Source organism: Anser anser (assembly GCF_964211835.1).
Source record: "Anser anser genome assembly, contig: SUPER_W_unloc_3, whole genome shotgun sequence".
NCBI lineage: Eukaryota > Metazoa > Chordata > Aves > Anseriformes > Anatidae > Anser > Anser anser.
This window is the reverse complement of record NW_028154229.1, coordinates 661,726-675,759: the sequence shown is the minus strand read 5'-3', so window position 1 is coordinate 675,759 and position 14,034 is coordinate 661,726. Positions and strand designations below refer to the sequence as shown.

General features: G+C 44.6%; 1 protein-coding gene across 11 annotated transcripts in view; it reads left to right on the top strand.

Annotated features, from left to right (window-relative positions):
* The first annotated feature begins 2,943 nt into the window (after positions 1 to 2,943).
* Positions 2,944 to 14,034, top strand: part of LOC310888892 (E3 SUMO-protein ligase PIAS2-like) — a 49,077-nt gene continuing 37,986 nt past the window's right edge. For 3 of the 11 annotated variants that reach the window (XR_014576243.1, XR_014576244.1, XM_083852519.1), the window contains exon 1: positions 2,960 to 3,938. Coding sequence is in view for 8 of the 11 variants with exons in the window: in XM_083852519.1 (XP_083708645.1) it covers positions 3,534 to 3,938 (405 nt within the window). In the remaining 3 variants the exon portion in view is untranslated. Of the gene's footprint in view, positions 3,939 to 6,403; positions 6,507 to 14,034 lie in introns of all 11 variants that reach the window. The other 8 variants (XM_083852514.1, XM_083852512.1, XM_083852517.1 and 5 more) reach the window with 8 other exon arrangements.

Genomic DNA, 14,034 nt, shown 5'->3' with positions numbered 1-14,034 from the left:
ACTTCATGGATATTTCCACACCCAGGGTCAGTACTATTGCCCCCTGAGTTTTCTATCAATGTTGTTTAAAAGGCACCTTTGATAACACAGTATATTGTAGCCAGGACTATGTGTAGGGAGCTCAACTTCAAAATCTATTCCTTCCCAGGACTATGTATGATCTGTCATTTTTAGAAATCTAGAGAATCCAGACACAGTTGCTGCTGGAAATAGCAGTCAGGGACAAGGCCTTTTCAATCTTTCTAGGCATCTGGGTGCAAATCCAACAATTATTTCGAGACAGAACTTGAGAGATGTTCTGGATTAATTGGAAATGCTGGTTTTTCCCTCCATCCTATCGCTAATCCATTGAGAATAGGTATTACTAAGATAAACCTAAAATACATCATTTTTATATATATATATATATATATACACACACCCCTACAATAAAAATCACAAACTAATAAGGATTCTTCTGGTGGGGATTAAATACCCCCCTTTCTCCCGCTTCCAGGGAGTGTTCCCTGGAAACACTCCAATTCTGTGTCATTCAATCCCTTTTACTCATTAATTCATTAAGAATTCTTCTAAGGAGAAGTTAAAGGTTTACAATAGATAGTTTTAACAGTTTTAACCTTAAAAGTCTTTGTTAATGCAGTCTCTCAGGTATCAGGGTTAACTGATGCTTTTACCCAGGAATGAGTCCACCCTTTCTCAGCTGTTCTTACTGTCGTCTCAGTAGTCAGGAGCACTTGGAACAGTCCGTCCCACTCAGGGTGCAGTTTCAATTCTCTCCATGTTCGCATCAGAACCCAATCTCCTGCTCGGAATGGATGGATCAGGACTTCCAAGGGTGGGGTTTGAGCTAACAGTCCACGGGTCCTGAGAGATGACAAAGAGGACGACAGCCCGAGTATATAGTTCTTAAGAAAAGCATCTTTTGTCTTATTTTGAGGTAATTCATTCCCTTTGTCCATGTACAGCAATCCAAATAATATTTCATATGGTGAAACTCCCACATCTTTTCTTGGTGCGGTTTGAATTTGGAGAAGTGCCAAAGGTAAGCACTTTGTTTAGGGAAGCTGAGTTTCCAGAACTTAGTCAATTGCTTCTTTACTGTCTGATCCTCTCCACCCTTCCAGAAGAGGAAGGATGCCAAGGAGTGTGAAATTTCCACTGAATTCCTAGAGTCCACATTAGCCCTTGCAATATTTCTGACATAAAGCGATTTCCTTGATCGGAGTCACTATTTTCAACAATTCCATACCTGGGAGTTACTTGTTCTAGAGTTACTTTTGCTACTGTGTTCGCAGTAGCAGATACTGAAGGGAAAGCTTCCACCCACCCTGACAAATGATCTACCGAGACTAATAAGTATTTAAATCTACCTACTCTAAGGAGTTCTGTAAAATCTACCTGTACATTTTGGAAGCGTTGAATTCCTGGTTCTCGCCCCCCCCTTTGGGCTGACTGCGGATAATTTTCCTATTTACCTTCTGACATACTACACAACTCCTGCAAACTTGTTCAGCCAGAGTATATATTCCTACACATACACATTTCTGTAGCACAGCGTCACACGTTGCTTGAATTCCCCAATGACCCTCTTGATGTAAAACAGTTAATATTTGCCTCATTAGTACTTTATTGAGCAGTTCTCTCTTATAAGGGAGTATCTGTTTTCCTTTGGACTTTGTGACTCCTAATTCCTTAAAAACCTCTTTCTCTGAAAAAATATTTAGTTCTTTTTAGTTTTGGGTAGGGGTAGCTCAAAAATTCCCTGAATCCTCTCTGGATTTATTCTTCATTCCCCCTCAGACGCTAGATGCCCTAAATGTGTGACTTCTCTTTCTATGAATTTTAATTTATTTTCCAATACTTTCACGCCCTGTTTTCCCAGAAAGTCGAATAGCTTGTTAGTGGCTTCCTTCACAACTGTTTTCTCCTGTCCTGACAATAAAAGATCATCCACATATTTGTAACAGTAATACCTCCTTGGGAGGTTGTAATTGCTCCAAAATCTGCTCTAGAACTTGCCCAAATAAATTGGTGGCCCTGTAAACCCCTGAGGTAAAATTGTCCATCTATATTGCTGCTTCCGCCCCATTTCAGAGCCTTTCCCCTCAAAGGCAAATATATCTTTGCTCTCAGGGTCTGAGAGCAGCCCACTGATAATACTGTTATTCCAGCCTAACAATTTACTATGTGAATGCCCAATTTAATTATCAAATCCTTTCCCAACAAGTTAGTCCCTGCCTCGGTGCATACAATAATTGCCCAGTGATCATTCTATCCCTAGTCTCAGCTTGGTGTACCCAAAAAGTGGCACTGTTATCCCAGTCCCTTCTACCCCCATCACATTTAGGGTTTCATTAGTTAATTTAAGCCTTGATACTTTACAGGCCAGTAATGACCTAGCTCCCTCAGTGTATTGGGTTCACATGGCAAGGTTCTGGTAGCAGGGGGGGGCTGCAGTGGTAGCCCCTGTGAGAAGAATCCAGCAGCTGCCCCATGTTAGATAAGGGCCAGTTTCAGCTGGCTCCAAAGGGGCCCACCACTGCCCAGAACCAAGCCATGAGCAATGCAGTTTAAATCTCTATGAGAGCATATCCAAGAAAAGGAAAAAAAAAAATGCTGCACAACAGCAGCTGGGAGAGTGAGGAGTGAGAAACCTCCCTGCAGACACCAAGGTCAGTGCAGAGGAGGGGCAGTGCAGTGCAGAGCAGAGGTGCTCCAGGTGCTGGAGCCAAAGCCCCCCCTGGGGGCTACAGAGAGGCCCCTGGTGGGGAAGGCAGACCCCCGCAGCCCATGGTGTACCGCAGCGGAGCAGATCTCCACGCTGCAACCTGTGGAGAGGTGCCCATGCAGGAGCAGGTGATCGGGGGGAGGGGGGGGGTTGGACCCCAGGGGGTCCCAAGCCAGACCAACCCGGTCCTGATGAATAAACCCCATGGCACAGACCCACGGCTGGAGCAGCTCCCAAAGAGCCCGTTTTTCACTGCCTGTGGAGAAACCCACACAGGACCAGCCCAGGAAGGTCGGTACCCCACAGCAGAGCAGGGGGAGAGAATGACTGTGAAAGAGCAGTGGAAACAAAGCACCACGGACTGACGGCAGCCCCCACTCCTGCCCCCCTCCCCCGTGCTACTCATTTTGGAACAGTGAGGCTTTCTACTGGCCACTTATCTACTTAGCATTTCTCCTTATTATGACTATACAACTACCTTGGAATACAGAAAATTAGTTCTCTACTGAAAAAATACAACTTTGTTTCTCACACCGTGGCTTCACAGTGACATTTTTGCTTCATTTTTTATTAATAAGACATGTCACATTATCACTGTAACACAAATGATGTGTTTTTGATTAGATGGACAAAACTAGGAAAGCTATAAAATTACTGCTGGAGTCTGATCTTTTCATGTAACGCACTTGAACCACGAGTCTATGTGAGCTTTTGGTGAATAATTCTGCTTAAATCGTGTGTGAGGCCTTGTAGAATGCGTGTATATTTGCCTGTAGGATGGTGATGATTGAAATGCGGGACCTAGATGTTACCTAAAAGGCATATTTGCGTGCTTAAACTTAATTTTGGAAGAAGCGGCGCCCTTAATTGGGGGAGAAAAAGCAGCGCCCGGGGTTGCAGGATAGCGCCGGGCGCCCTCACAACGACGCCCTCCAGAACCCCTAGCCCTGAGATGGAGCAGGCCCGCAACTGCTCAGCAGGCCGCCTACTCCCTGCCTCCCCGAGGTTGGGGTACGGTCGGAGGCCTTTAATTTTTATTTGCCTGTTTCCCTCCCCTCCCCTCCCCTGCCGGAACCGCCCTCTCCCGTTACGTGGCGGGTGCGCGCACTGGGTTCACGATGGTGGCGGCGGCGGCGGGGCCCGGCGGCGGCGCGAGAAGGCGCGGATAGAAAATGGCGGATTTCGAGGAGTTGCGGGTGAGGAGGGAGAGGTGCGGCAGGGTCGATATGTTGCCTGGCCGTGGGGGGGGTGCGTGGGCTTTACCTTGGCCTTTTCCCCCAGGAGGAGAGGTCCCGGACTGGGGCTGCCTTCGCCCTCCCCGTGAGGAAGCGGGGCTGCTTTTTTTCTTTTATTTCTTTTTCCTTCTGTCTTCCTCCCCCTCTCGGCATCTTAGAAAGTCGGGGTGGCTGCCTGTTGCCCGAACCGGGGTGGAAGCCAGCGTCGGGCTCGTCTCCGTCGTGAAGCACAAATTGCTGTATTTCCTCGCAGCCATGTTGGCTTTAACCTTTTATCTTACAGCTCTTGTGTGACAGGCTTTGGCGGGGGGTGTCCTTCCGGGGTTTAGGTGTGTCCACAAAGAGCTGGCTGTGGTGCTTATTTCATTTTTTTCTGCCTTCTTCCCTCACATTTCTTGGCCGATACATTGGCACCTTTGATGAGAATGGAAGCATTGCCCTTGCCTGGCATTCCCACCTGCAGAAGCGCTGCCGACTGAGTATCTCAGGGATGCCGAAGCCCTCCTTGCCCCAGCCTAACTCTGCTGTGGGAAGAATAAAAGCCAGTGAAATATGGGCTGCGGAGTTAGGCTTCTGCGTAGAGAAAGGTCTGATGGCTGTGCTGCCTCATAATCTGACTAATGGTGGGAAATGTGCTGCAATCATCAGAGAATTTCCTATGCTGGGGCTTCTTCAGCACTAACGCTGCTCTGATGTAGTTGAGGAGTTCAGTCATGAACACCTCAGGGAAAGAATTGTGTTTCCTTACTGGAGAAAGCAGTGCTCTATCTCTATCTTAGGTTTAAGAAGCATTGCCTTATTTTTTCCTCAGTTGTTCAAAGGTTATTTTTAACTTGTGCTTGTATGTTTTCTTGCTTAGTGTTCTGACTCACTTGCAGCCTACTTTTTAAGAGCTCTCAGAGGGTGTAGCTCTGGAGGTGGCTAAACCCCTGCTGTTAACTAGCAGATATTGCTTTCCTTTTTGTAGCTCTTCTTGAGGTTTGAGCCAGGGCCATGATTTGCATTTTCTGAAGCACCGTGCTCCTTTATCTAGATATGTGTAAGCATTGATAGTTTGGGAATTGGGTACCTACATGCCTTTGAGATTGTGTGCATCTGAGGTGCTTTCCAAAAGTAACACAGGAAATATGGAGGGGGGGAAAGGGAACGGGATTTCAGGCCAACTGCAGAACTCTACTTTCTTCACTGGAAATAAAGTATCAGCACTTTTTTTTTTTAAGTGCTAGTCTGAACAGATTCCTCCTGACATTTCCATTCATCTTACTTTGTAACCTGGAGTACCTCGGAAATGAGTGTGCTAGCCTCTAAATGTCTGATCAACATGCAGATGATGGTCCATTTTGGGAAAGCTCTAATATTTTTTGGAAGATAATATGGTAGATTGCTCCATGTCTTTAAGGCCTTTACTGAGGTTAAGTCGTCCCCCCCCCCCCTTTTTTTTTGTTTGGAAAGAGGATATGTTTGCTTGTGTTTCCTTGAACACCATGCACTTGGTTTGTAGGTTTGTTTCACTTCAGACAACCGCTTCTTCCTGCCTCTGGTCAAAGAGGAAATATTACCAGACATTAAGATCACTGCCAAAGATCAAGTAAACTACTGCTTCATAGAATAACATGTGGGATGTTTTTATGGCAGTATTGTTTGCTGTCATGTTCACTGCAATTTTCTGTAGTATGTGATCTCTGCCTGCCTTATAAAAGGCCACTGGGACAATTTGAAGAGTTAAATTTATTTTACTAAGTTGTTCAGGACTTAATAAAGGAAGGAGGTCAGAGTTCTCTTAATTTTTTTATTTTTTTTTTTTTTACTGAGGGGAGCATATGGGGCAGCTTTTCTCTATTGTGAAGGTGGAGGATTGTTTTAATATTTGTTAGTATCATTCCTGCCATCCTCTGGATCTTTGAAATAAAAATTCTGGGGGCTGTGATCCAAAGGGACATGGCTGTAGTGGAACAAAACAGATTCAGAGGAACCTGCTGTTACATTGAGCCTTCTGAAAATCTTTAGATTTGTTTAAGGATTCAGGAATAGCTAACCATGGTCCCATTTTTACCAAGATACTGGTAAAATCTTGCACAAGATATTGGCGTATCTTGCACTTCAAAGCCTTAGATCTAGAGAGAAATTGCTATAACCCCCAATTAATTAGTAGTGTTTATTGCATTCTGTAGGTTCCAGTTTCAGAAATATTAAGAAGTTGCAGAGAAGACATGGTGAGCACAACTTTTCTCGTGTTTAGAGATGCAACTTCTAGACCTGCTGGTCACAGATTATTTTTTTTTAAACATGGTTCATGTTTTTATTCATAATCTTCACTCATGGGCAGCATAACAAATGTCAAAGGGGTTACGTGGACAAAGGTGAATGTGGCACAGACATCTGCAGCCTGTAGTGTGGAGGCCCAAGGTGGCATGTGGATGCTTTTTGTTTTTTTGAACAGAATATGCCCAGGAGCGGGAACTACAGCTCCTTCTGAGAGCCACCTGTAAGAACACGATTCCAACTCCCACCAGATTCTGAATTCACTGAGATTTGGCTTGAAGGTATGGTTTGTGTCCCAGAAAATACTGTGGATAAGAGGATTGGTCACATGTTATTCCTTGGAGGGAGAGCATCTCTTGGGTCCCAAGTTCCTACTGACATCCTGACTAATTTGGTAACCAATACAGTGTGCTTATTCTACTTGAACTGTTGTTGATTCCAGGTTTAGAAGATAACAGCTTCAGTCTGATACTTGATATTTAATCAGATTTTCAAGTAATGATAGTTTCATCTTTATGGAAAATAAAACCTCTTTAGGAAAATGCCTCTGCCAGAACTATTTTGTGTGACACTAGTGATTGGTTTCATGGCTGTTTAGAAAAGACGCTTTAGCAAGAAGAGATGAAAGCGTGCTCATACAACCTATGGAGAGTAAAGTCCACAAAATTTACAAATTTACTAGTTCAGGGTTTATAAATGCTGAAAGTCACACTTGAAATTGTTGCTCTTACACTTCCAGTATTTAAGTGATTCCATATGTGGAGAACTATATGGCTCAGTATTTGAGTACAGAAATTGAACTCTTGCTCTTATACCTCTTGTTCACAGCATGCTTGGTGTCTTGTCACTCCTCTGACTTCTCCGCTGGTCTGAGGGGACAGTGTTTTGCCTGTTTGCCAGGAGAAGTTGTGCTTAGCACTGTCCTTTGTGCCAGGAACGCAGCGAAGTGCTGTGTTGCTCCCAAGGAATGGGAGAGATGGGGAGCATGCAGCAATGAGGGCCCTTATAGGTGCGCAGCCTATTTAAGTCTTGTCAACAGTAGCGTTCAAACTGGTGACTATACTGTGTTGCAGATGTAAGTCTATATTTTCAAACTTAGATCCTGTATTGTTAGCCAGGAAGAAAATACTTATTTTCATGTGCCCTTTAAAAGTTCATTGCCAAGCCCACTTCGTACTAGTTTGTTTTGGCTGAGTCCATACCATTGTGTTATATGCCTACCAGTCTGGGATTTTGATGTGGAAATCAAGCTCTACATGTTAATTTTGGGGGTAAACATCAAATGATGGAAAAATAGAATAGATACTGAGAAGTTTCTGTTGGTGATGCAGTGGTCCTTAGGCTATAATTAGCATTCAGCGTGTTAAGTAACAGTATATTATGATAAGCTATTAATGGTATTTTATCAGAGGTTATCTTGCACTTGTATTTCACTTTTTCTGTGCTTTCTAGATGTGTAGTTACTTATACTAGTGAGTATTATTGTGGTAATTTGAAAGGCTTTCGTGTGCAGGTTAATTAATTATAATGGTTGTGCTGAGATACGGATGGGGGAAAGAAAGGCAATGTAGTTTATGGGGCTTTAAAAATGGGATTGCAATGAAACGAGTCAAGCTTTGTTTTGAGGGACTTGTGTGGATTGAAAATCTTAAGTCAAATACTGATGTTCATTGTGGTATTGGGTACATGCAGCTTCTCTGGACTTTTAATGTCTAATTTAAGAATCAAACTAGAGTTGGTTCAAAGTAAAAAGTTCTTTTAGTTCTGAGGACCTGATGGTCATGTTGCTTGAACCAACTGTTAGCACAGACCAGATCTGATGACTATGCTGCTTGCTGATACAAATTTAACTGGGGATGTCTTCATCCTTTCTCTGGACTTCCAGTTTTTTCATCTATAGCTACATCAGCTTCCTGAATACATTTATATCTTTATCTAGAGTCATCACAGAGATCTTTATCTGAAGAAATGAGTTGCTTTTCTTACCGGTGTTACTAATTTCTAGCCCACTCTAAATCAGTATGCATGCAAACTTATTGCAAAAGATGTAACAGATGTGCTGCTTTGCTGTAATGAGTAGTCAAAAAGGGCTCAAAGTCAGGAGTGAGGCCTTGTGAGGATTGATCCTTGATGCCTTTCTTCCCTTTGTAGCCTCCAGACATGTCCAGAAGGCAGTGGGGCTGAAGCAGGCTTCAGCAGGAACTGACGAGAACTTCTGAGTAAGCTTGTGTTGCTTCTCTGGGTTCAAATGTAGGGTTTGCTACGTGAGCAGCTACAGTTGCCCTAGAAATTAGTTATCAGTGGTTATTGTAGACATCTGTCAAGAATGTTTGTTCATATATATATATATAAGTACGCTGTCTGTTAAATCGTAGGTAGCTTTGGCAAGGGGAACATGGAGATCACAGACTTCATTCTAGAGATGCTTTTCATCCTCATCCCTTATTTTGCTGTGAAACTTGCCTACCATTAATTTCAGTGGTGTCAGCATTTCCTGGAGTCCTTAAAATCATGATCCCTCTGAAATCCCACCTTTAAACTAGAGTTGAAGGGGGAAGGGGATAAAACCAGGCACGCCAGTGATGAGCTAAGGAATGGTGTGCTAGAATCAGAGGGACTGTGTGCCAGTGAGGTCCTTCGGTCGGCTCCACAAGGTGCTGTGTGTAGGGAAGTGCATTTGAAGTGCTTCTACACAAACACATGCAGTATGAGGAATAAAATGGATGAGCTAGAAGTCTTGGCCCAGTCCCACAGCTACAACATCGTCAGCATAAGCGAAACCTGGTGGGATGAGTCCTGTGGCTGGTGTGCTGCAATAGATGGTTACAGGCTCTTCAGGAGGGACTGGCGGGGTGGCCGTGTATGTGAAGCATGGGCTGGACTGTGTGGAACTTCAAGTTGGCGATGGGAAAGTTGAGAGCCTCTGGGTAAGGATTAAGGGACGAACAAATAAAGGGGATGTCGTTGTGGGAGTCTATTACAGACCACCTGGCCAGGATGACAACGCCGATGAATTATTCTTTGTGGAACTAAGAGATGCCTCGAGATCAACTCCCCTTGTCCTAATGGGGGACTTCAACTTGCCAGATGTCAACTGGGATCACCACACGGCTGACACGAGCAAGTCCAGGAGGTTCATAAAACACCTAGATGATAACTTCTTGGTGCAGGTGCTAAGGGAGCCAACTAGGAAAGGTGCCCTCCTAGATCTGTTGCTGGAGAACAGAGAGGGTCTTGTGGGGGACGTGGCAATTAGCGGCCGTCTCGGTCATAGTGACCATGAAGTGGTTGAGTTTAGAATTTATGGTGACAGAAGGAAAACTGCCACCAAAACTTCAGCTGTGGATATGGGGAGAGCAGACTTCAGGCTGCTCAGGGAACTAGTCAGCAAGGTCCCCTGGGAAACTGCTTTTGAAGGCATTGGCGTCCACCAGTGCTGGTCAATCTTTAAGCACTGCCTCCTAAAAGCACAAGATCAGGCAATTCCAAAATATTGGAAGTCAGGCAGGCGGGGCAGAAGGCTGGCCTGGCTGACCAGGGATCTTCTTCTGGAGCTTAGGTGGAAAAAGAAAGTGTACGGCTGCTGGAAAGAGGGTCAGGCAACAAGGAAGGAAAACAGGGATGCTGTTCGTGTTTGTAGGGAAAAAATTCATGTGGCCAAAGCCCAACTAGAGTTGAAGCTGGCCAAGTCTGTGGGAGACAATAAAAAAAGTTTTTTTTAGATATGTGAACAGAAAAAGGAGAACCAAAGAAAACATAGGTCCGCTACTTGATGGGGAAGGTCTCCTCACAGACAAGGACATAGGCAAAGCAGAGATGTTTAACGCCTTCTTCGCCTCTGTCTTCAGTGCTGATGATGGGCTTCGGGACCCTGGGTGCCCTGAGCTGGAGGACCATGATGGTGGGAATGACAAACTCCCAACCGACCCTGAACGTGTGCGGGATTTGCTGCTCCACCTGGATCCGTACAAGTCCATGGGTCCGGATGGGATTCATCCCAGGGTGCTTAGAGAGCTGGCTGACGTCATCGTGGGACCTCTCTCAATTATTTTTCAACGATCTTGGGAATCTGGAGAGGCCCCAGTAAACTGGAAGCTGGCAAATGTTGTGCCAATTTTCAAGAAGGGCAAGAAAGAAGACCCTAGCAATTACAGGCCTGTCAGTCTCACGTCAGTGCCTGGTAAAATCATGGAGAGTATGATCCTTGAAGCTATTGAAGCGCACCTGGGGGACAATGCAGTCATTGGTCCCAGCCAACATGTGTTCACGAGGGGTAGGTCCTGCCTAACAAATTTGATTTCCTTTTATGATAAGATCACCCATCTAGTCGATCAAGGGAAACCAGCTGATGTGATCTTTTTGGACTTCAGCAAAGCTTTTGACACAGTTTCCCATAGGATCCTACTGGACAAAATGTCCAGCATACAGCTAAACAAAACCATCATATGGTGGGTGAGCAATTGGCTGATGGGCAGGGCTCAAAGGGTTGTGGTAAATGGGGCCACATCTGGCTGGCGGATGGTCACTAGTGGGGTCCCTCAAGGCTCCATTTTAGGGCCAGTCCTCTTCAATGTTTTTATAAATGATTTGGATGTAGGAGTAGAAGGTGTTTTGAGCAAACTTGCCTACAACACCAAACTTGGAGGAGTTGTGGACTCGGATGAGGGTGGAAAGGCCTTGCAGAGAGGTCTGGACAGGTTGGAGAGCTGGGTGATCACCAACCACATGAAGTTTAACAAGAGCAAGTGCCACCTGGGATGGGGCAACCCTGGCTATACGTACAGACTGGGTGACGAGATGGTGGAGAGCAGCCCCGCAGAGAGGGATCTGGGGGTTGTGGTTGACAGCAAGTTGAATATGAGCCAGCAGTGTGTCCTGGCAGCCAGGAGGGCCAACCGTATCCTGGGATGCATCAAGCACGGCATTGCTAGTCGGTCGAGGGAAGTGATTGTCCCGCTCTCCTCTGCGCTGGTGCGGCCTCACCTTGAGTACTGTGTGCAGTTCTGGGCACCACAGTACAAAAAGGACATTAAACTGTTGGAGAGTGTCCAGAGGAGGGCGACAAAGATGGTGAAGGGCCTAGAGGGGAAGACATATGAGGAGCGGCTGAGGTCACTTGGCCTGTTCAGCCTGGAGAAGAGGAGGCTGAGGGGGGACCTCATCGTGGTCTACAACTTCCTCGCGAAGGGGAGTGGAGAGGCAGGTGACCTATTCTCCATAAACACCAGTGATAGGACCCGCGGGAACGGTGTTAAGCTGAGGCAGGGGAAGTTTAGGCTGGACATCAGGAAGAGGTTCTTCACCGAGAGGGTGGTCGCACACTGGAACAGGCTCCCCAGTGAAGTAGTCACTGCACCAAGCCTGTCTGAATTTAAGAAGCGATTGGACTGTGCACTTAGTCACATGGTCTAAACTTTGGGCAGACCTGTGCGGTGCCAGGAGTTGGACTTGATGATCCTTATGGGTCCCTTCCAACTTGGGATATTCTATGATTCTATGAAGTGAATGCCATTCCACATACACCTACAGCTTAATGCTTCAGAACAATATTTCTGCCCATGAATCATGGTTGCTGAAACTTGAAAATAAGAAACAGAATCCCATGAAACACATGACCTTCACGTATGAATCTTGGGGGGGTGGGAAGGAGGGAGTGTTTCCAAAGCATAAAAGTAAAGTGCTAGAATTATCCGGTCTTATTTCTTAAAGTTCTGTCAAACTACTTTGTGCTCATGGAGAGACAGTAAAAATAAAATGGCTTTGGTCTTCTGTGTTGAGGAAGCTTTTTATTGGGCTGTGCAGCTGTAAAGAATTTCTCTTAAGAGAAAATTGATGAAAATTACATGACACAACTTGAATGTCTCATCTTAATTCAGTGATATTAACATGTTTTTCACAGCTAGGCTGCAGTCTTTTGCGATATTGCTGAAACCCCAAAAGTAAATAACTTGGTAAGCTTTGTTGGAAATAGTCTGTCTTGCACCATGATTATAAATGCATATATATAAAAGCATATGTTATAATCAACAAGGATTTATGGAGGCATAACAAGCACCCACTTTGATATGTCTGTAAATGGAATAATAAGCTAAACTACATAGGTGAGACTACCTTTATGCTCATGGTTGCTGTTGCCTTAGAGGGATTACAGCATCAGTTTTACAGGGAAAAATGTTGCAAAAGACATTGTTAAATTATTTCCAGTAAAACTCACTTCTGCAAGACTCTTTTTTCAAAAAGACTCTTCTTTCAAAAGCACGTGTAAGATTTTTGTGTTGATGGACAAAAGCAAGTATTTTTATGGTCCCAAGCACTTTAATGTAGGAGGTGTCAATATAAAATTTTGCTGACTATGGTACTGAAGCCAGGCTGTGTCTTCTACTAAAATGAAATACGTCTTGTAACAAGATGGTAGTTTGTGGAATTCCCGCATAAAATGCTGGCTGTTTCAAGGCATGATTGACTGTACATTTCACCTTGATTAACTTGCAGGAATGCATAGAAGGCAGCAGTCAGGGTAATAGAAAGTCTTTTGCAAGAAAGACATGCTGTTTCCTTAATCTCAATTCAGTGTAAGGGGTTATTTCATTCATTTGCATTCTGATTATGGAATCCAGAATCATGCTTACTGTCTCCATCTGAATTAAAGGTGTTGATGTGGCTGTGAAGCTTGTACCACTATTTATGGAAGCACGCAATATGAAGCTCTCAGTAAATTCTTCAATATCAGTGTTATCTTTGACAATTACCACACTTACGTGGCATTACTATAAAGCTGTTCTAGTCCTTCAAGCTACTTCTAAAAATACCAAGAAACTTACTTTTTTCACCCTGCTTGCCTGTGAGACTAAGGACAAGTAGCAAGGGAAGGGCAGGCGGAAACATCCTTGCAAGCTTCACATTTCTTTTGTCTCCCTCTCCTTTTCCTGTATTGTTTCTCTATTTAGAGAAGTTGCTGGGATGAAATTAAGGTATCTGCTGTTGGCTTCTTCAAAAGTTTGGGTGAGCCACTCAACACCTCATGTGATGCTGCTTTTGCCAGCAGCTTTATCTGTAGTGCATTTATAGACGGGGCATTGTGGGGAATACCAGCCTGAAGATTGCTCAGCTCACCTCCTGATAGCAGCATCACTGTACCCAAATTGGCTGCCTGGAAACATTGAAATTTGCTATCTGAAATGTGTCCCCCTCAAAAATGAGGAAATAGTGTACCTGGTGGGAATAATACCATGGTATTTTAGATGTTGTTTTAGAATGTGTGAATTGATGTGACCTTTGAAAAGGCAGGTCCTAGTTGCTTGCACCTGTTTGCCTGTAGTGGCCCAAGCTGGCTTGGTTCCCTGATCTGTCTCCCTGGAGAAGTGATTCCCTTGATGTTCAGGAGAGAGCAGGGAGCAAGCAGTTGGGCCTGTGGGGGAGTTCCTGCCTCCTTTGGGGGCTGACAGTGGCTCTAACACAGCTGTGTTGAATGTGCAGTTTAAGGTGGAAGCTGTGTTAGAATATATCCATGTAAACTCTGCATTGGAGAGATGAGGGAAGATAAACCCAAAGTGCTCTATTTTGAGAGTTGTATCCCTCCTGAAATCAGTACCCAAAGCTTTAAGTATTGTATGCTGGTTACCAGTCAACAACACAACTTTTAAAAATCCATGTTATGCTTGCAGACTCTACTACTTCATGCTTTCTGGTTGAGTCCTTCGTCTGTTACTCCTTGAGTCTGGAGTTGGTGCAGTGCGGATTAAAGTTAGATGTTCATTCTTCTTTAAAACGTAACCTCCTTACAAAGGGGGAGTGTCACACAAATAGGAA